The sequence below is a fragment of the Corvus hawaiiensis genome, chromosome 3 (assembly GCF_020740725.1).
Source record: "Corvus hawaiiensis isolate bCorHaw1 chromosome 3, bCorHaw1.pri.cur, whole genome shotgun sequence".
In the NCBI taxonomy this organism is placed as follows: Eukaryota; Metazoa; Chordata; class Aves; order Passeriformes; family Corvidae; genus Corvus; species Corvus hawaiiensis.
In genome coordinates, this window is record NC_063215.1 from 110,152,310 (window position 1) to 110,172,946 (window position 20,637).

Consider the following 20,637-nt stretch of genomic DNA (forward strand, 5'->3'; position numbering starts at 1 on the left):
CAGGACAGCTCCAAGTACACACCCTCTGGCCGCTGGGCTAAGGGCTGAAGAGTAACACGTTATAAGCAAAGGGCTGACCTTCTCAATAGCCCAAATATTCAACCTCTCCAATGTAACTTAGCTCAGCTTAGGCCTGTGGCCATCCACACAGTCATTCTTTCTCTCCTTTCACTCCAGCCACTGAATGCTGGCAGCCTCTGCGATATGCCAGCACAGTGAGAGGCAGCTTAGGGGAAAGAAGGAAAACACTGGGATAAGGAGCTTCCCAGACTGTGGATCAGGCTTGCACTCCATTTGTTTTGTCATGGGAAAGAACACAGAGGACTGCAAAGCCCTGAGGCTTCAATTTTACAGCTGCTCTCAAAGCTCCACTGCATTATCTTCCTTATTTCTCTGTGCTTCCACTTGATAGCTGGCTTAGTTTCTGACTTGGCTGGCTCAAAGGTTTAGGATTAGCTCCCAGAGATCACGCAACCACGTTACCCTGACTCTGGAATTCACCTACTGCAAATGGCGCTTTGGGATCCCAAACTTAAAGACATCTGTACGGCTGTCCAGAGGGAACATGGGCAACAAGCAGCGCGAAACAGAGCAGCCACAGGTTAATTTTACATTTATGCTGGAACCCAGCACCGAGGGTTTACAGCTGGGTCCCGACATATCCCTCATAGCACGGCAGTGTAGGAGAAGCTTTTAGCCAGCGTGACTACGGGGAATTCACAGCCACATCCCACATCACCCCCTCACTGCTCCGTTCTCCCTTGCAGATACTTTAACATCAAACTGCGCACAACATCCAGCCTCCGCCGCCTGGGTGCCTGAGCACGCAGGTTAAACCAGCAAAGAAACGTCGTCCTGCCTGCGGTATTAATTTCCATCCATTTCCCACCCGCACCCGGACTCCAGAGCCCCTAAAGGACCGGGGCCTGTGCTGCAGGACTTGGGTCAGGCCCGGCGTTTGACTGACCCCTCCTCAAGGCGGGCCCAGCGCGGGGACTGTCCCTCGCCGCGGTTCCTCCGCCCCTCCCGCCGCCTAGATCCAGAGCCGCTCGCCCCTTCAGCCGCCCCGTGCCCACCTCACGGAAGGCATCTGTGGCTCCCGCCCCGGCTCCCTCCGTCCCTGCCCCGGCCATTCCCTTCCCTTCCCGCCGCTCCCCGGCCCTGAGGCGGCGGTGAGTCCCGTGGGCGACGGCGGCGGCGCCACACCCCTGCCCTGACCGCGGCTTTAGGAAGCACCACAGCCAATAGCCGGGTGTCTTCGTGCTGACAGACGGCCACATTGACCTATCGTGTGGTCTCTCCTCACAACTATCCCCGCCTCCTCGGGATGAGTGACCAATCAGAGCAGAGGTGGAGCTGGAGACAGAGGTGAGGATCTGAAACCCGTCTTCCCCCACCCCTTCTCTGCGCGAATGATTGACAGCCGCAACGTCCAATGGACTGCGGAGGGCCGGCGGCGGGGCCAATGGCGCGGCGGGGGCGGGGGAGCGGCGGGCGGCGGGGGCGGGGGAGCGGCGGGCCGGGTGAGGCGCGGCGCGGCGCAGCGCCGGTAGGAGAGCGATGGTGGCGGCGTGAGGCGCGCTGCGAGCCGCGCTGTCTGCCCGGCCGGCGCGGAGAGCGGCGGGGGAGCGGTGCTCGCCATGAGGCTGCGGGAGGATGGGGACAGCCGCAGGGCGCTGCCGGCGGAGGGGCTGCTGCAGTAATGGGCAGCGGCAGCGCTGACTCTCGCCTGCCGTGTGGTGCCAGCGCGCCCGCCCGGCGGGACCGCCCGCGAGGAGCCGGCGGCAGGTGAGTGCCGCGCACGGGGAGCCGCCCGGCCCCTCCCGCGGTCCCGGAGCTGCCGCTCCCCGCCTCGCTCCCTGCCGGTGGCGTTTTAATTTTTAAACCGCTCCGGCTCCCGGCCAAGGGCGGGGGGCGCTGCCCCGGCGGGCTGGGCGCGGAGGTGACACGGACTGCTGAGGCGGAGCGGGGCGCTCCTCGCCCCGGGGCTCCGTGGGGACCCCCTTCCCGGGGGCGATTCTACTTCAGGTAGCCTCCTCGCCAGCTTTGATGCCATCCTGCCCTGACTTCTCGCCGGCTGCGGCTAGCTTGTGCTTCCCCATATTCCTAATGAAGAGGCTCTTTTCCCCCCACCCAGCGGAGATGCTGCTTTCCTTTCGAGGGAGGAAACCCACCTGGGTTTCTCCTCTCCCTTTTCACGTCCCTGATGATCATTTCTCGGTGCAGGATGGAGAGACATTTCCATTTCAATATGATGCAGCGAGGAAGATGGGGGATCCTGGGTAGCTTGGACTCGGGAAATGCCCCTTCCTTTCTCGTCCTCCTCCTCACCCTGGCACAAGCATTTGAGCAGCAAGACTCCCTTTCTGTCTTCTTGGCTGATCCTTCTCCTTACACAGAGAAATGAAAGCGGGAGGTGTGTTAGAGGAAACAACTGTTACACCTTTTGTCATCAAGACAAAGAACTTCATCTCCCCGTGTCCCTCCCTCTGGGTGCATATTGGCAGCACCTCAGCCACTTCGCATTGCTTCCCGGAGATGCTTCATAAGGATTCGGTGTGGCCCTGACCTGCCCTTTTTTGTTGTTGTTGCCAATTATGATGCTTCTGATAATAGGATATGTTGATATGTTTCTGAACAGTCTCGTGGTTTGAATTCCTGAAATTGCTGCAGTATTCTTATTTATTTATTTAAGTGGTGGTGGGGGGGAGGCTGTGTGTGGATGACAACAGGAAGGGGGTATGTTCTTGTAGTTGTTTGAAAGGTACGAGATCACGTGCAGTTGCAGCAATTAGTATGAAGTGCATTAACCAATGCTTTCTCTCCCTGTCTTATTTGTCTTCCAGTCCTGCAGTCTTCCCTTCATCTACTGTGTGAAGAATGATGATTCCATGAGAGAACTTCCTTTCCATTACCTGTCTACTGCTACTGCATGCTGCTCCTGGCCAGTGATGAGCCATTCTGCTAGACTGGGATTTACCCTGAGGAGGGGAGAGGCAGAATATGAATTGTAGACATCCCGTCAAGTTCCTCACACACTCTTTTTACTGTGTCTGTATATAAATCTGCTAGTATCAAGCACACACGCTCTTTGAAACCTACATTGGTATTCACACAGCTTCTGCTGTCTAAGAGGACTGGTATTTCTCACCATCATGGCTTCAGTTTGGAAAAGACTGCAGCGTGTTGGGAAACATGCATCCAAGTTCCAGTTTGTGGCCTCTTACCAGGAATTGATGGTTGAGTGCACAAAAAAATGGTAAGAAGCGGCTCATGTTGCTGTAAAAATGATGGAGTAAGTTGCTGGTGCTGAAATAGGAAGGATGTTGCTCATTGTATATTGTTTGGTATGTGCACTGCTCTTCCATCCCCTTCCCTTCTATTGCCAGCCCATTGCAGAAGCAGCTGCATGAGCTGCTTGTCTTTCTCAGTGGGTGCAGGCTTTGCTGCATGGTTACCCTGGACCTGCTGGTTTTGGTCTGTGCTATTGATTTTCTAGGCTGGTGGTGTTTTTACCTTGCAGAGGAGGGTATGTTTGTTAGCTCGCATCTGTGACTTTGTGTGGTTTTGGTTGTCGGTTTTGGGTTTTTGGTGTTGTTTGGTTTTTTTTTTTTAAATATTTCCCATGAGCTATTTTCCAACTGCCAATTCAACTTGGTTGTGCTGAGTGTTATCTACTGACACTCATGTTGCTTGTTGGAGGCATTGGAGATCAGTCCTGGGCATGGTGGTCATGGGATAATGTGGGTTGGATGCCCGTTTTGATTTTTGACTTCCTTACCTGAAGAGATCATGTTTCTCCTTCTTCTTTTCCTTTATCCTTTCCATCTTTTAACAGGAAGGGGCAAGAGGCAGGTCCTTGGGAATTGCCTTAAGGTATTTGTTTAGTCAGGCAAGAATTTTGTGTGGTGGTGGTCCAGTTGGATGGCTTTGGAACTGACTAGACAGCAGTTAATGGTGTGGGTCTGGCACATCGTCTTTCCTGTGCAAAATGAGCTTAAATAAATCTGCTAGGCAAGACTAGAAGCAGCTTTTAAATAGTCAGGGAAAGATCTCCATTATATAAATAACTGCTGTTTTATATGTTTGGAATATTGATGTTACTGACATAATTCCTCACGTTAGTGTGTGCTTGTAGTGTCAGGGGATGAAGAAAATACATTCCAGACCTTGTGGACCAAGATGTTCAAATTGCCTTGTAATAAACTGCAGCCTCCTTTCTAATACTTGGCCTTTCTTCTTGTTGGCAAGTTTGGCACTTGCATTGGCTGCTTTCACTGGTTATGAGTAATTGCCTCTACAAATTTAAATTCTATCTTGTGGAGTAGGAAATCTCTGTCAAATGTGCTAGAAGGCTGTGCACTGCTCTGTCTTAAAGGAACACTGTCAGATTAAACGTTTTGGATTTTTTTAGCAAGCTTTCTTCATGCCTAGAATGTTTAAGAAACGGAATTGTTTTGGAAGTTGAACTTGCTTTCACAGAGTAAATAACAAATGGAAATGTTGTAGAAGTTGAAAGAGGCTGTCCTGATTATCCCATGGGATCTACTGTCCCAAAGAGGCCAAGGAGTTTTCCACAGTAATTTTGGTTGATCAGTTTTATTTTAGCAGTTGGGTTTCTTATTATGTTCTGTTTGCATTAACTTGGCTGTTTTAGGTTTCATTTTCATTTTGATTCACTTGTTGCTGAGAATTTGCAGAATGCTTCAGCACTAAACGATAAATCCTGCAGGGGAATGTTTGCATTGGAATTGCATCTAACTTTTCCTTGGTTTAAGAAAAAATCATACACAAAAGTTCTCTTGTGAAGTATCTTGTTATTTTAGAAACAGGTAGCTTATTGGTTAATCATAACTGAGAGTGACCACCTAGCAAAATGTCTGTGTCTGCAGTAGTGAGAGAGCCATTTAAAACCTCAGACGTGCAGCTATTTTTTTGCAAAAAGGACATCCTTCTGAACTTCATTTTATATTCTTGAGTTTAAATGCAGGCAAGATCAGTGCTTGTGTTGGTTATGACAAAGGAACAGTATGGTGGTGAAATGTGGATGAATTGTAGGAAAAATCACAATAGGGAAGAACATAACTCACAAAGTCCTTTGATTGTAAGCTTTTTGATTCTGCTTCCTGTTATTTCAAGAACCTTAACAAAAATGTTCTTTACGCACACAACCTAAAATACGATATTTCTGCCATAATCAAACTTCCTAAGTCAAAATTCTATAGAAACAAAGGGTTAAATATTTATGTATTCTGAGAGCCTTCAACTAAGTCTCTCCATAACTTTGGAGAAGATACAGTTTCTGTGCATGCTGACAGGAGAAACAGCATGCTGTTTCTGAGCCTAGTCTCTGAGCTTGGCCCATGTGAGAACAAAACAGAAGAAATTAACTCCATATGCTGATCTTGCTGAAAGCACTCAATATATATTAAGTGTCTGTGCTGTAGTCTGTAGTTCGTTTGATTGAAATGTAGTAAGCAGTAAGTTATTTTAATGTACTGGCATTTTAACAATGCAGTGTTTCTGGAGGAAAAGAATACTTCATTCATATTTTAAAATAAATGACAACACAGTCATAAACACACTGGAACTGAGAAGTGTTTGTGAGCAAGGACTGTGCATGACCAAAACAGGCTGTGTGCCTCTTTGTGAACTGCTATCTTCTGTTAGGTTTGCATTTGTATGACTCTTCAGAAAACGACTTGTGTGTTAGAATATTTTTGTATTGATGGTGTATGGTCTGCAAGGTTGGGTGAATTTCTGGTTGGCTTTAATACTCTTTGTTTCCTCTGGACTTGTATTGATTGGAGTTGCTTTTTTTTTTTTTTTTTTTTTTTTTTTGGTTGGTTGGTTGGTCTGGTTTGGTTTTTAAACTTAGCATTTAAAATAGCTCCTGCTCTTTTTTTGCTGGAGTTCTCCTGGCACTGTGGGAAGTTGTCACTGCTGTGGTGTTGCTGCTTCACTTTTTTATGGGATGATCTCTACGTACAGCAGCATTTGGCCAGATTAGGCTGAAACCTTTCCTTGCTTTTTCTCCTGTCTATAATTTCTGTCCTGAATAATGGTTACAGGCAACCACTCTCAAATGATTGCTTCTCATTGGTGGTGTGTTTGGGGGAGATAGGTCGTGATGGAGTGTCCAGTGTTGTCACTGTTCCTTATTTTTCAGATAATTAACAAGACTGAGTCACTTCTGTGGCATTCTGGCAGCTCCCACTGACCCAGACCTAATTATTGTGGCTGCTCAGTACCTTTGAAAAATTGAACAGTTGGTTTATTTAGAACCTTTCATTAAAAATAAATAAATAAACTGATGTAGTCTTGGTCTTTAATATGGATTAATGACTCCTGCTACTGTGAAAACGTAGTACTTTGCATTAATCATATAAGCAGTTGATTTTTTTTGAAAGGTGCTTGCTTGAAAGTGCTGGAGTGTGTCATTCTCCATTTACCCTTGGACTAAGCTGGGGCAGCTCAGGATTTTCCACACAGCCTCACCAGTGAACTGCAGCCCTGGCCTGAAAGGACCACGTGTGATACGAGAGAGTTAATTCAGTGCTTATCCTCTGCGCAGAGTCACTGAATAAAACCATAAATCAGTCTCATTCATTTTGCTTAGGCATCTAAAGAAACAGCTGTATTTCCTGCTCTCTGCTGTCAGAGGAGAGGGTTGCTGTGTGGGGCAGGAGTGTGCTGGGCATCCCTGGCAGGTGTAATGCTGTGACTTGTGCAGGGGACCCAGTCCAGTTGCCTGAACATTGGTGTCAGGCCCTGTTTGGGATGCCTTTGTGTGTACTGCCAGTCCCAGCTGCCAGTTTGGAGAAGCCCAGGTCTCCTGTTGATCCTGGTTCAAACTGCTAGCCCAGCATGAATCTCTTGTGTACCCTGGGGCTTCCCAGCTGCTGGAGGCTTCTGTTCAGGCAACTGAGTCAAGGCTTGTCCGAGATACAGGCTCAGCAGAGGAGGGAACTTCTCCTTTGGACCACAGATCAGTTCTGGTACTTGGACCTGATAGCAGTTTTACAGAGCTGCTGAAACATCTACTGCTGAACACACGAGCTCTTTAGGGTGGCTTTTTTGTTTCCTTATTGTTGTGTGATATCTCACAAGTCAAGGACTCAACAGAGGCTTCTAATGTAATATTCACTGGTTTCCACAGAGAATGGCTGAAGTCAGAGAGTTGAGGTTGCCAAGTTCCTAACTTGTCATTGTTCATTGGATGCTTTTATGAGCAAGAAAGCTGCTCACCTGAACATAGGTGCTAACTGCTTACAAAGGCTGGAAAAGAGTAGACATCAAGGCTTTTACATGGGATTTGTGTTCAGGAGTTGCTTTAGAGATAAATATGTTATTTTTGTACAATGTGTGTAATGTCTGTCATCTACATGAACTGCTTTGCTTTTAAATCCTGCTTAAAAGTACAGTGAGCCATGATGTTCTAAAAGGGTTAAACTTATGTTCAGAAGCTTTAACCGAAGACAGGCTTCATGTCTATGAGGCAAGTTGCCTATTTTTATATTGATTAGGTATGGTCTGAAGCAAGTTCTCTCTTTTTAAATACACATATTTCTCTTTTGGAAAGGAAGTAAGGCTTAATCTTTTTTTTTTTTTTCTTTTTTCTTTTTTCTTCAAAAGGCTTTAGCCATCTGTTTTCCTCTTCTATTGTAGTTTCATAACTGGATGCTGAAGGAATCTTAAGATTTGGCATGCATTGTGCATGGGAGAGAAATGAGCTTTTTGAGATTCCACGGTTCACACTGATCTGCTTGCCTTCTGCTTGCTGCTTTCCAGCAAACCCGTCAGTGCTGAAGGCCACCAGAAGAACTGGGCTTAACTGGTTGCTGTAGAATCCTTGGTTGCCTGCAATGGGGTCAGGCTGTCACATTGCTCAATTAATTTTCTTGCTTTGCCCAGTTGTTAGAGGGGATTTCGTGAGTACCTAATTGCTTTTAACTATAAAGGATGATCCTATTGAATCTCTTTGAATTAGTTTTGCTGTGCTCTGTGCTGTTGTGTCATTGGCTTCCTCTGCAGAGTTTTTGATCAGATTGGGGTGTTGGTGATACAGGTGTACTGTAACATGTACAACCTGTGCAAGGAGAGCACCATGCAATTTCTCCAGTGTTTTATCTTCTGTTCTTCTCAATGAAATTGTACTCTGTCCTTATACGTTTTATTGAGTTCTGATTCCGCACTAAATAATCTCCATTTGCAAATGCACTTCAGCATTTTCTTTGCCATTCATTTCTGATTTTGACTGAGGATTTTTTGAGGGCTTAAATTTACTTCAAACATACTCTTTCCAAATAATCACCACCAGCTGCCTTACAGCTGTCTTCCTCCTTTCTTTCTGTAGTCAATTAAAACACACTTACTGTCCACACATAAAAGCAATTCTCCTCTGTCACTTTGCATCGCTCTTCTTTGTATCAAAAAGAAAATCCTTCTTTGCAGAAACATAGATTTGCTCCTATGGACTCTCTGCTGACTTCTGTCAGTAGGTTGTCTACCAATCCCAGCTGCTTAATGCCAGCTGCTTTCCTTCCCTACCTTGCCAAGCTTCCCTCCTAACCCCTTTTACAGCCTCGGGTCTGTTCTTCGACCACAAGTTAGGGATTTCTCATCAAAATTGCTGGCTGCATATTGGAAACAAAGAAATTTGGGTAGGAAAAGTACAGGTGTATGTGAAGTCTTTCTTGCTGTGCCCTTTTAGGTTGTCAGTGCTGCATGCTTAAACTCATTTTCTATTTGCAGCAATGTTTTGAGAGTGCTTGTGACTCTGTGTCCAGTTGCTAAAAGACTGCATTGATAGATGCAGGCACAAAGTTTAGTGTCTGTAGGATAGAAAGATTTGGCATAAATACTTGTTCTGAATTCTGTTTGTCTCTGAGAGACAGATTTCTTTTCAGCAGTTCCTTGACATTGTTTCCTGTCCTAGCAGTAACAAAAATAATTAGCAAAAGCAGAAAACATTCGATTATATCCGGGTGTAGATAAATTTCATTTTAATGGTCAAGAGTGGTGAAGATGTCTCCTTGAATGAATAAAATACACTAACTTGTGTTCTAACACAGCTTTATTTTTTGAGAGAGAAGCTGTGTGTGTGCATAACTTCCTCACGGAGCTTTTGGAACAAATAAAACCTTGCTCTGTTCCTGCAGGCACTGTGGTGCACACATGCAGTGAAGAACGTGTACTGTTCATTTGAACCCAGTGGACTTGAACTGCAATAAAGATTTAAAATTTTTTCTTAGGATTGGATCCTTGTGAATACTCTTTTCAGCTCTTTGTGCTATGAGGTTAAATAAAATGAAATATTATGACATTGTGTAGGCCTCATATGAGCTGAGTCTGCCATCTCTTAGACTGCTCAGGCTGTATAGTGCCAGTCTGTTGCTTCAATTAGTTTTTAATTGGTTGGAGAGAGCTGAAGTCCCTTTCACAGTTTAGTGTGAATAAGGAGAGGAGGAGGAGGAGGCTGGTAGGGTTGACTAAGTCTGAGGAAACTCTTCTTCTAAAACAAACCCTTCAGTTATGGTAGTAAAAGCATTCTGCTTGGGTGGCTTTCTGAGAATATGGGGGCGGGTGTGTGTGTGTGTTTATTTACTTCTAAAAGCTTTCCCGGTTTACTCTAAGGAGAGTGTGTGAAGTGTGTGTTTGTTTCCCTTGCCCCTCTCTCTCCTTTTGCTCCTTGGTGTAGAAGCTGGCCCTGACAGGCTGTTTGCTACCTTGTGGGACGCTCCTGAGCTATCCTCTGCACAAAGTCTGTCTTGTGTGTCCTGGGCTGGACTCTGAAACACAGGAACTGTGCAGATGAACTTTTGTTCCTTATTTTAAGATATGCGCAGAGCAGTAGGGTAAATAAAGCTGTCCTTGTTTTCTTCCTCTTGTCTTTATTTGAAAAATGTCTTTCTGCTGCGTACAGTTTCTGTAAGTGCACCAGAGCCTCTCGTCTGGAAGCTGTGTGTTTTGGCAGCTGAGGTACAGGGTAGCTGTGGCTTTTGGCACCTGGAGAGGCATTGCAGGGATTTGGGAACTGTGGGTTAAGCACGAGCTAAAATTAGCAGAACCATAACTAACATTGCTGTTGTCTAAGGCTCTGACTCATGAGGTTTTCTGGATTCAAGAGTGGAGCTGGATGTCACTGTCCCTAAGTAGCAGTCGCATTCTGCCCTGAAGCAGAGGCAGGGTGTCAGTAATGCTGCGGGGTTCGTCAGTATTAAGTGCCATCAACTTCAGCTCCCATTTGTGAGGCGAGTGTGAACTGCAGCAGTTGAGGAGCAGGCACACCTCCCTTATGCTGCCCTGATGCAATGGGGAGGAAAATCTGCCAGAGCGGTGAGATGAGCCACAGCTGCAGGCAAGAGCATCTTAGAGTGCTTCAGCTAAATCACCCAGATCCTGAGTCAGTGCCCTGTGCTGTCACTGTAGGGCTTCAAAGTGCACAAGCTTTTGAGATGAATCAGAAGTGCATGCCCTTCTGAACTACAGTTTCTAGCTGCTTGCAAACCTGTAAAGATGAGCAGTGTAGAAGTAATTCTTTGCCTGTTGAGGCTCTCTTTGTAGTGGAGAGTCATTGGGGGTTCTTTTTGTTTCTAATTTATTATTATTTGAGGAGACTTTCTTGAGGATTACTCCAAAGCTATGGCCAGGCTCTGCAGCTGCTAACTGTCTGCAGCTGCTGAGCTGCAGTTTCTGTGGCTCTGTGTATTTATTTTAGCACAAACTGGTTTCGGGTTTTATTTCATGTGCACGCTCCTGCAGTCCTTCTGTGGGCTTTGTTTTGGGTGAGCTGCTGTATCAGCTTAACAGCACGCAAGCAGATCTGACCTTTCATTTCTAATGGATCTGTTTTGAAAAATGACTTTGGTGCTGACCAAACATCACAAAGGCAAAATAACTTCTGCTTACAGGAAGAACTGAATTAAAGCAATCCAGGGTATTTTAAGACTCTCATATCACATGAGTTTTGGCTCCCATATTACTGCCACTCATTTCCTGTGTGCCGCCTCCACAAGCACCTGTAATGAGCAGTCACCCTTCATATTCAGTGGCTTCTTTTCTCACCCAAGAAGTGCTGTTTGCTGCCTTGGTGCTGTAGGACGGGTCAGAGCTGTCTGGCGCTGCTGGATGGGTGGCACTGGCTGTTGCGGTGGGAGATGTGGATTCCGATGGGTGTGCAGCTTTGCTGGGAGCATGTATTCATCTCCTCCTGTTGGGACAAGCCCCATCACCTTTTGCCTAGGCTAGGCAGACAAAAGACATTCCCAAAGTCAGCTCTTCCATTAGGTATGTTGCTGCCTGATGCCCTAGGATGATAGCTGTCCTGACCTTTCTTTAGGGCTAAGATTGATGCAGTGATGCCTCCCTGTGCTTTTACATCCAGTGTCATAAACTAACTTTCCCCTCCCAGCTGTGTTTGGGGAGAGTATTTGCATAGCCAGTACTGTTAATACGAAAAGCTGTATTGAATGAAGTAACTGGAGAATCTGGATCATTGAATCCACTTGGCAGCACATTGTACTCTGCCACTCAGCAAGTACTGTGAATTTCCTTGACTTTCAGTGTCTGTTCATTGAGTAAATTCTGACTCCCTTTGTTTATGTCAGTACATAGGAAGAGATTTAAAAGAACAAAAAAGAGCTGTCAGAGCTTCTCTTTTCCAGCAAAGATCTAACTCAGATCTGTAAGTTTCCAAACCAACCTGTTGCTGATTTATCTTTGGTTTATTAGCAGAGGATTTAACCTTGACAGCTCCTGGTGACACCTGACATAGCCCTGGAGTTTCATCTCTGGCCGTGCTGACAGGTGGGCAAATCTATTTGGCTGTGTTTTCTAGCTGTACCTGTCTTTTATCTAGTTGTGTCTCTTGGAAAACTTAGTGGTTTGTCATTTCCTGTAGGTAACTTGAGCAATAGTTGTATAAAGCTGTGAAATATTTCAAGAGAACAAGATCTTTAAACTTCTTTTTCTCTTCAAGAGCAGATCTTAACTGGATAGATTCTTGGAATAAGTGTCTCTTGAGTGAGAGAATTCCCCTTGCATTCCTTCATCTTTGACATATAAGAAAATTTTAGGAATGAGAAAGGCCTGACCCATTTTTTACCACTTCCTGTCATTCCACAAAAATTGAAAGAATTTATAACAGTGTTACTTGGTTTTAAGGCATATTTAGGATGGCTTTTGTTTACTGTTAACACTTTTTGAAAAATACTTTCAAAAAATACAATGGTGTTTTCACCCCCACCCCACTTCCCCCCCCTTTTTTTGGGATTTGTGCATGTGGAACAGGGAATTGTGGGTCGTAAGCTCTGCTTTTATTTTTTTGTTTGTTGGTGGGTTTTTTTTGTCTTTACTGCTAAAATTGTTTCTTTCTTCCTTGTAGATGGCTACTCTGAGCTCCAGTGTCTACTTACTGTTCAGGATACCGAGACAGACAATCTTAAAGCAGCAAAGGAGTTATTTCCTTTTCCATAGATTTCTTTTTTCCCCCATACTAAATGGGATTTGATTTTTAAAAATTTTTAACTGAAAGATCACCAAGAGTAATCTTAACACCCTGAATTCTCATAGCCACTGATGTAATCAAGGGATGTTTTGATGGAGGATTGAGAAAGTGTGTGGTCACCCATAGTGCTAGAATTATAATCATGCAGTGCTTGAGACATGGTGCCTCCTTTAGTTTGTGACTGTAAGACTGTCCTGTCGACTGGGGGGTGGAGGGGAAAAAGACTACTCTGCTTTCCTGCCCCCATACATCCTTCCCTCTTTCCTGGGGTAAATGCTGTGCCAGCTGAAAGGAGAATGCAGCTGCTGCCAGGACAATGCTGGAGCAGGGCCCTACGGAGAGCTCGGTGTGAGGGAATTGCCCCTGACACATCACCTGCTACCTGGGGGCTGTGGCAGCCCCCTGTGCCACAGTGCCTTGTCAGAGCCTGCCACAGCTCCACACCAGCACTGCTGCCACTTCTCTAGAGATCCAGGACAGCCCTTTTCTCTGGGCATACAACACTGTTGTGGTTGATGGGTCCATGCTGTCGGTGGTTATGACAAGTTTTCTGCTGCGTTGTTGTTTTTGAACCTTGGGCCTCTCCCTTATTTTTAGCTTTGCTTCATAGAGGGAAAGTTCTTTTGTGATGTTAAAATACGCCTGAGTTTTCTGTCTGGCCAGCACATTCAGCGTTGCATTGGAAAGTTTCAGCAGACAATTTCAACTAAGGTTTGCAGGGGTGGAAACCTCCAGCTATTATTTCCATGGGTTGTGTGACAAAGGGCCTCTGGATAGAAGAGAGGAGTCTTGGTCAGACCCTATGGCTGCAGGTAAAAAGCCAGTACCTTCACCTTTTATTAGACACTGGAGAATCTGCAAGGGCAAAAGCTGCTGGCAGCCCAGCCTTTTTCCCTGTGCCTGGAACTACGGGTTTGTGTCAGTTTGTGCTTCCACGTGGCCATTTGTGCAGTGTATTTTTGGAGCAGGGAGCTGCTAGATACATTTCTGTGTTTCTCTGCTCTCCATCTGTTCCTGGAGCCACCTCCTGCTCTAGCTGCCTCGGGAGAAGCTGTACTGCAAGGGAAAATGGCAGTAAAACCAGGCATTACCTGTGCTTTCAGGGTGTGGGTTACCCAGTGCTGGTGCTGGGTGTTCATCTGACCCATCAGCAGTCACTTCAGTACTGCTGCTAGTGGCTAGTGTTGTAGTACAATGGCAGGTGACAGTGCAGTCACTTGTCTCCTTTCCTGTTGCTGTACTGGGATCAGGAATATGGACATTTTTGCCTATAGATTCAGTCTTGTTGTCTGGAGTGAACCCTAATAAAGCAATTACAATGCACAAAGCCTGCTTCCTCCTGGGGAAAAAAAGTGCTGACTTCAGTAAATAAATTTATTTCAGACAAACTTGTTCTTAGGGAACTAGATCATGTGCTGCAGGGGGAAGAATAATACTACTGCTTCTTTTAACAACAGCTGTTAAAAGGAGGATGCTTACTTGACTTGCAGTTAATGGTAAAGTCAACGAACTGTAATTTAAAAAAAGAGAAAATAATCTCGAGCTATTCTTGACTATAGGAAGACTGCAATTTATCCTGATTTGTTTGTGTTCACCTCATTGTGAGAACTGTCAGTACCTCTTACGGTTGACAACCCCATTAAGACCTAGAGAAGCAGAAACCTGCTGCCTTGTTAACCTCACAGAATGAGTGTTCTGCCCTCATCTTCCTCCTGTGCTGTGCCATAGATGGGCTTAGAGAAGCCTTGGTAGGTCTTCTATGGGGTAATTTCTTCTTTGCTGCCCTAGGAAGCCTTTTAAAATGGTCAGCCTTGCAGCTTCTTCATGGAATATTCACCTGTCTTGTTTCAGAGATGTGTAGGATGGGCTGTGAAGTGATCTGAGCTGGTGGGGATCAGCAGGGGAGTGGGGGAGTGAGGAGCAGAATGTGAGGCTTTTCTCCCTGTTTGAATGTCTTTTGGTCTGTGTGTACAGAGTATACAAGGCAGATCCTGATGGGTTTGGAGATACAAAACCAGAGACATAAATATGAGCAACCAGTGTGTGAAGCAAAAATAATGTCAGAGAACAGCCACGGAGCCTTCTTGTGTTTCTGCCGACATCAATCTCTTTGATTAGCTTGGATTTTCTTGGTGGGATCTTAACTCCTTACACTGAACATCCCTTCCAGCAAAGAAGTTAAGGTGGGGAGACATTTCTGGAAGCTGGTAACACGTGACAAAGAAGTGTCACCTGTGCATAATAAGTACAAATATATAGTTCAAGATGCAGTGTGCATGTATAAAATCAATGTATGTAATGGAACCATCTTAAGGGGATGGAAAGCCTGGATGCTCATGGTGAATAGCAAAAGGACCGGCTGTTGCTAGTAAGGGACAAATCTTGTCCGCCCTTGGTTACTCTAGGAGACTCCCAGGTGTGCTGTGGTGCACATGGGCTGAGCAGGGCCAGAAATCTCACTTTCCTTACAACCTCAAGCCATCTTGCTGGTAATTAAGTAACTTTGAAATAGTGAAGCTTTTTATGTTACTGAAATTCTCAAAATTGTAGCAGGCCCCCAGGCCTTTGTTCTTCCATTGAATACAATAATAATTCCCATAATCAGCTGCAATCAGATTTTTGTGTTTTATTCAGGCAGATGTTTGCTGACACAGGCCATGGAAAATTCTTATGACAAAGTGTGCCCTCCTTAAAATGGGAACTCATGGTGTCACGTTGAGCTTTCAGGCTTGATTTTGCTGACCAAGCAATGTGCACGTGTGTGCTTGGACCTTGACTACGGGCAGCAGCTCCACTGTTCTACTGTGCCTGAGCAATCATACATGTCATACAACACCTATCCTTCCCTTTGGCTTTGCCAAACAGATAGGAGCGCTTCACTTTCATAATTCATGATAATCACAGTTCTTTCAGAAACTATTTTAAAAGGGAGGTTCCATCTTCTCTTGGTGAATGCTAATTAGGATTTCACCTCTTTTTGAGTGAGTGTCATAGTTACAATCATACAGTGAATGAAGAAATCTAAATTTAAAGTGTTCCAGGAATTCTTTTTTGTGCTGAATGAAAACAAACTGCTTTATTGAAGTATTTCTACCTTTAAGGCACAGACAGAGAAAGTGTGGATATTGATATCCTATGATATTAAAAAATTCTGAGTATTCTTTTTATAACATTTTCTAAGAGTTATAGCTTTGCAACTAAAACTGCCTTATGTGTCAAGCCTTCCCCTGTGCACTTTTACTCAGTTCAAATTGATGTATCAATATCTTCAACCTGATGCATCCTTTTATTGTCATCACATTGTATTTTCTTCACTGTATCTGTGTAAGTGGTTTTCCATACTGGTGCCACATTCCAGTTTCCAGGTGGCTGATGTGAAAAGGGGAGGAATAATGCAGCATACACAATATACATGTGTGCTTTAGGAATTTAATTTTTTTCTATCCCAATGCAAGTTCCGAGTCACAGCAAAGAAATTGCACACAGTCTTCTCTGTCTCTCTTCAGATGTAGCCAGAGGCAGCAGAATGTTTTATTGAGAATACTGAAGCTAGAAGAGCTTGCGAAGCTATACAGGCTTACTAAAAGTGGTAGTAAAAGTTATTTTTGTTCCTTACGTAAATAGTTCTGGGTCAGTCAGTTTAGCGCCTTCTTTTGTTCAGAGCAGACTTGGTAAATTCTGTGCATTTTTTTCTATTTAGGTATTTTTTATTTGGAGGGTGGAATGAAGTCTTTGCTTCTCCTCCTAGAGTGTGGTCTAATGGTAGAAACAACCGAAGTCAGAAAATCCTGGTTCCACACTAGGCTTCCTTTCAACTTCCCTTGTAACTGTGCAGAAAAAGCATCTTTTCTATCACTCCCTAATTTGTGTGCACAAATCATCTTTCATCAACTTTTCTATATTTTACATCCACAGTTACTTATAAGCAGGGTTTATATCTCCTGTTAAAGGCCAGATGGTAGCAGCTCTCTGTTCAGTGGTAATGGTGTAAAACTACAAAATGACACTTTGCTGTGTGGAAATAAAGTGCTAACAATTTCTCTGCGCAAAAATTCTGCAGCCACACAGCTCCATTATTAATCCACTCTTACAAGACTGCTGTGTGATAGAGAAAAATGATCCCTGTTTTGTCTCTGAGATACGGAGAAATTGTGCATAAGGTACAAGAAACACTCTGTGTACTGCTAAGAATTGTATGAGTGCAGATTTATGATAGCAAGATACTACATAACTGAGGGAAAAACTGCAAGTTATGCTTTACAAACTTAAAAAAGTGGCCTGTCCCTTTCTCTTTTTTCAGTATGAATCATGTTAATAATGATCTTATTTACAAGTGTGTTTGGTCAGAGTGGAAACTGTTGCAGAGCACAGTACTGAGGTAGAGCAGGACCAGTGAAGCAGAGTATGTGAGGAGAATGGGACAGATAACTCTGGAGGGGAGATGACCATTGATCATTGATCTACAGTTACTGGTTTTTGGAAGATTTTTGTTGTGGGGTAGGTTTTTTGTTAGTTTTTTATTTGCTTTTCTCTGAGCGATGTGTAATTAGGAGTATGTGTAATGGATAAATGTCAGATTGTGGAGATGGAAGTAATTTGTACCAGGCTCTAAGTACATCCTTTCAGGATTGATGTTTCTGAAATTTTTTATCCAGAGGTGGCAATACTAGAAAATGTCCCTAAGAGCCAAGCTCCTCTTCAGCAGAGGTGATGAATGCCTGAAGCTCTTGAAAGCCTCCATGTTGATCACTGCAGCGCCAAGCATTCAGGGGACCCACCCTGTGTCACGTTCACTTGCAAACGGTACGAAGTTCAAACCAAAGTATTTTAAAAAAGGTGTTCGTGGAGAAACTATAGTACTAAATTAAGGAAGAGAGCTTGTTAAGCTCTGAAGACCTTTGGGAATAAAGCTGATAGGATGGAGTTCAGTTATAACTCCAGCAGAGCTGTGGCTGCACAGCAGGATATAGCCTTATCATTCATTACTGAGGTATCATCAGAACTGTTGGAATATTCTGCTTAACCTTCTTGGCTTCCATATACACACACACACACACACACACACACACTGTCTGGATTAGAATTGCTGATCTTTTTTCCTCCTTCCTCTACATTGCTGTAGAATTTATTCTGAAATTTACTTTCTGCTTGGACTTTGCATTGTAGCTTTTTCTTTCATAAAATCAGTCTCAAAATGTAATGCTTGTGGAAGAGAGAATGTGAATATCATGGGGTTGGGGGGAGAGAGACATTGTATTTCCTACCCTTAAAAAAATGCTGAGAAATCCATGCAGTGTGTCTGTTGCTATTATTTTACTTGTTTGTTGCTCCAGCATATCTGTCCTGTGACTTAGTGTAGGAAGAGATAGGGTAGCACATGAGACATTTGAAATATTTATGAGGCTAAACTGCCAGGACAGCTCTGAGTTTGGTCAGAGACAGACTATATTTTTGCCTCTTGACTCTCTTGAGAGGAGCAAACTCCTATCACCATGCAGAATCGCCAGTCTGGCTTGTGGCTGTTTCTTGAAGACCAGGATTGTACAGAAATCAAATACTTCAAAGGCAGAAGTAAAATTTAAGTCCTTGTTGTATGTGTGGTGCTGTTAATAATGTGATGAAGCTGGCCATATGTCACCTTTATTTTCCTGGGTTTTTTTCTCTTTGATTGAACCCTTTTTCTTTGCATTGTTAGATTTCTTTGCATTGTTTCAGCAATGTGAGGTGATGTTGCAAAAGCCAGTGTCTGCTTCTGGTTTACACTTGGACTTAATATTTCTCCAAACCACTTATTTCCATTGGCTCTGAAGTTTGAGGGTTTCAGTGGCCCAGAACATCTTTCTTTGCCCATTAGCTGCATTGAGGTGAGTGAGTAAATTCACACCTCATTTGGTGCTGTATTGCTTGTCTGGCTGCAGAACAAACAAACACAAACCCTCTATATGTCAAAACTGACCACAAGCTGAACAGCCAGAGCAGGGAGAAATAAACCTCCTGACTTGCCTGCAGTGCAAGGGGCTAAAGGCTTTGGCCTGCCAGGTCTCTGGTCTGCCTCTGTCTGGGTTGGGTCCAGCTGAAGCTGCAGTGCTGAGCACAGAAGTTTCACTTCCTCAGATGGACGGCTTTGGGGAGGGAAAGTGGCTGAGAAGGTGTTGGTGCTGCGTGGGGTAGTGAGGGTAACAGCAAGAACTCGCTGTGCCAGTGCCCATCTGTCAAAGCTGAAGGGGCAAGGTTGAATTAACAGGTTGAGCTGAGATAACTGTTCTGTGTAAGGTCTTGTCTATGCTCAGAAAGTGGAAAAGTTAAGGAGAGCTGACTTAAAGCATGAAGTGTATAAATAAAGCCTTGCTGAACACACTCAATTCAAGAGATTTGCTCATCACTGTGGTAGCCTTAATTTTCCTGAGTGCTGCTCCATGGGCCTGCCCTGTCTCTCTGAAGCTCTTGTGGTGCTGCAGTGGGGGCATGCACACGTGTGTGCAGTGCTGGCCCCAAGGCTGGGCTCTGAAAGCTCCAGAGGGAAATATGTAAAAATTTTGCAGGCTTCAACTTTTGAGCCTTGTTTGTTTTAAAGATGAAAAGTGCATTTTGTGTAAAATACGCTGAAATATGTGGAAAATCTTATTTTGCAGAATCCAAGGAGTTTGTGTGCCCACGCATCTCTATTGTCCGTGTTGATGATTCTGCACATTGCTAGTTTTCCCCCCCAGTGCTCTGTGTGAACTCTGCACAGCTAAAATTGATTCTCATTCCCTTGATGGTTAGTTTGCAGAGTGGATTTTATTCATTTGGCTTCTTTGACCTCAACTAGACAAATGTATTAAAATTCCTATTTGAAATGGAATAATTTACAGCAACTTATCATAATTTCATTTGCTGTAATACTCTTCTAAAAGCTTGAAATTAAAATTTTTCCTCCTGTTTATCCTCACTTAGTACTAGATTCTGCAGCCCTTAATCTGGTAGGAGGTGTGTGCCTTTCACTGTAAGGACACTGTTCCTCACTTGGCACAACAAGGTGTTGCAGTAGGTTTGAGAGGCTTTGTCTTTTAGTTTCAGTGGATGGCTCTCATCCCTTTGTTAGATTAAGAGTATAATTTGCTCCAGAAACCAGTCTAGCTTCCCTTTTTGTTCACCTTTCTGCTTCCAAGGAGAACTGCTTTATACACCAGACACATTTGTATTTACAGATAAAAAATTTTTGAATTAGAGTAAAATTGAAATCTAGGGTGAGACAAAATACTTAATCTTTTAAGCTGTATGCACTGTGGGATAGAGGGGCTCTGTCTCTTTATCCCTTTGCCTCATTTAATGGTGCAAGACTGGAATCCAGCCTGCGAGACATCAAATCCACATAATGAAAAATCTGGCCAGCACCCAGGTGTTTCTTCTATGGCTGAAGATGTTGCTTTGCCACTGCCCCATGGTACAATCCTTCAGCTGTGTAAAGAAGCCAACAGACTAAAACACAACCAGGCATTTCACAATAGCATGGAAAAGGTGTGGGTTCTGTCTGTTTTAAGCTGAGATAAAATACCAACCATGACAGCACAGAAAGAACAGAGAGGGCGACACAATAGCCAAGGTAGTGGCTGGCTTTAGTCTCCAGTCACAGATTTGACTTTGGAGGAGTTCATTCTTGTGTCTATGTGTCTTCATTGGGAATGTAAGTAAGGAAAGGATGGTGTTCATTTTTAGCAGCTTAAATCTCAACAATTCTGGGTGTATAAAGGACCTTGAGGAGTGTCCTCCTGCTGGTTGTTAGTAACCAGAGTGGGTACAGCCTGATGTACTGAAAGAAACGTGAAGGACCACTACTCTTGAGTTCCTTCTGTAGTGATGCTGAGACAAAGGGCTGCCGGGCTCTGTTGGTGGGAGTGCCTGACTGGAGTAAAATCTAGTTGTAACAGAAAAATATTTTATAGGAAGATTATTTTAAAAAATACCAACAGAAATATCTGTCTGGCTGCATGATTTTATTTATCTGTGTGTTTACAGCATCAGCATGAATTCAGCTGTAATGTAGCTTCTGTATGTTTACTTTTTTAACTGAAAATGGTGCTTAGAGCAGTCAGAATAAATATGCTGTTACTTTCCAGTTTAGCTGATCTTGAAATGATTAGTTAAAA

General features: G+C 44.2%; 1 protein-coding gene across 12 annotated transcripts in view; it reads left to right on the forward strand.

The window, feature by feature from the left end:
* The first annotated feature begins 1,526 nt into the window (after nucleotides 1–1,526).
* EHBP1 (EH domain binding protein 1) overlaps nucleotides 1,527–20,637 on the forward strand; it is a 211,459-nt gene continuing 192,348 nt past the window's right edge. For 7 of the 12 annotated variants that reach the window (XM_048296570.1, XM_048296571.1, XM_048296573.1 and 4 more), the window contains exons 1-2: nucleotides 1,529–1,788; nucleotides 2,847–3,259. In XM_048296570.1, coding sequence (XP_048152527.1) covers nucleotides 3,156–3,259 — 104 coding nt within the window. In that variant the 5' untranslated portion in view covers nucleotides 1,529–1,788; nucleotides 2,847–3,155. Of the gene's footprint in view, nucleotides 1,789–2,846; nucleotides 3,260–20,637 lie in introns of all 12 variants that reach the window. The other 5 variants (XM_048296572.1, XM_048296576.1, XM_048296577.1 and 2 more) reach the window with 2 other exon arrangements.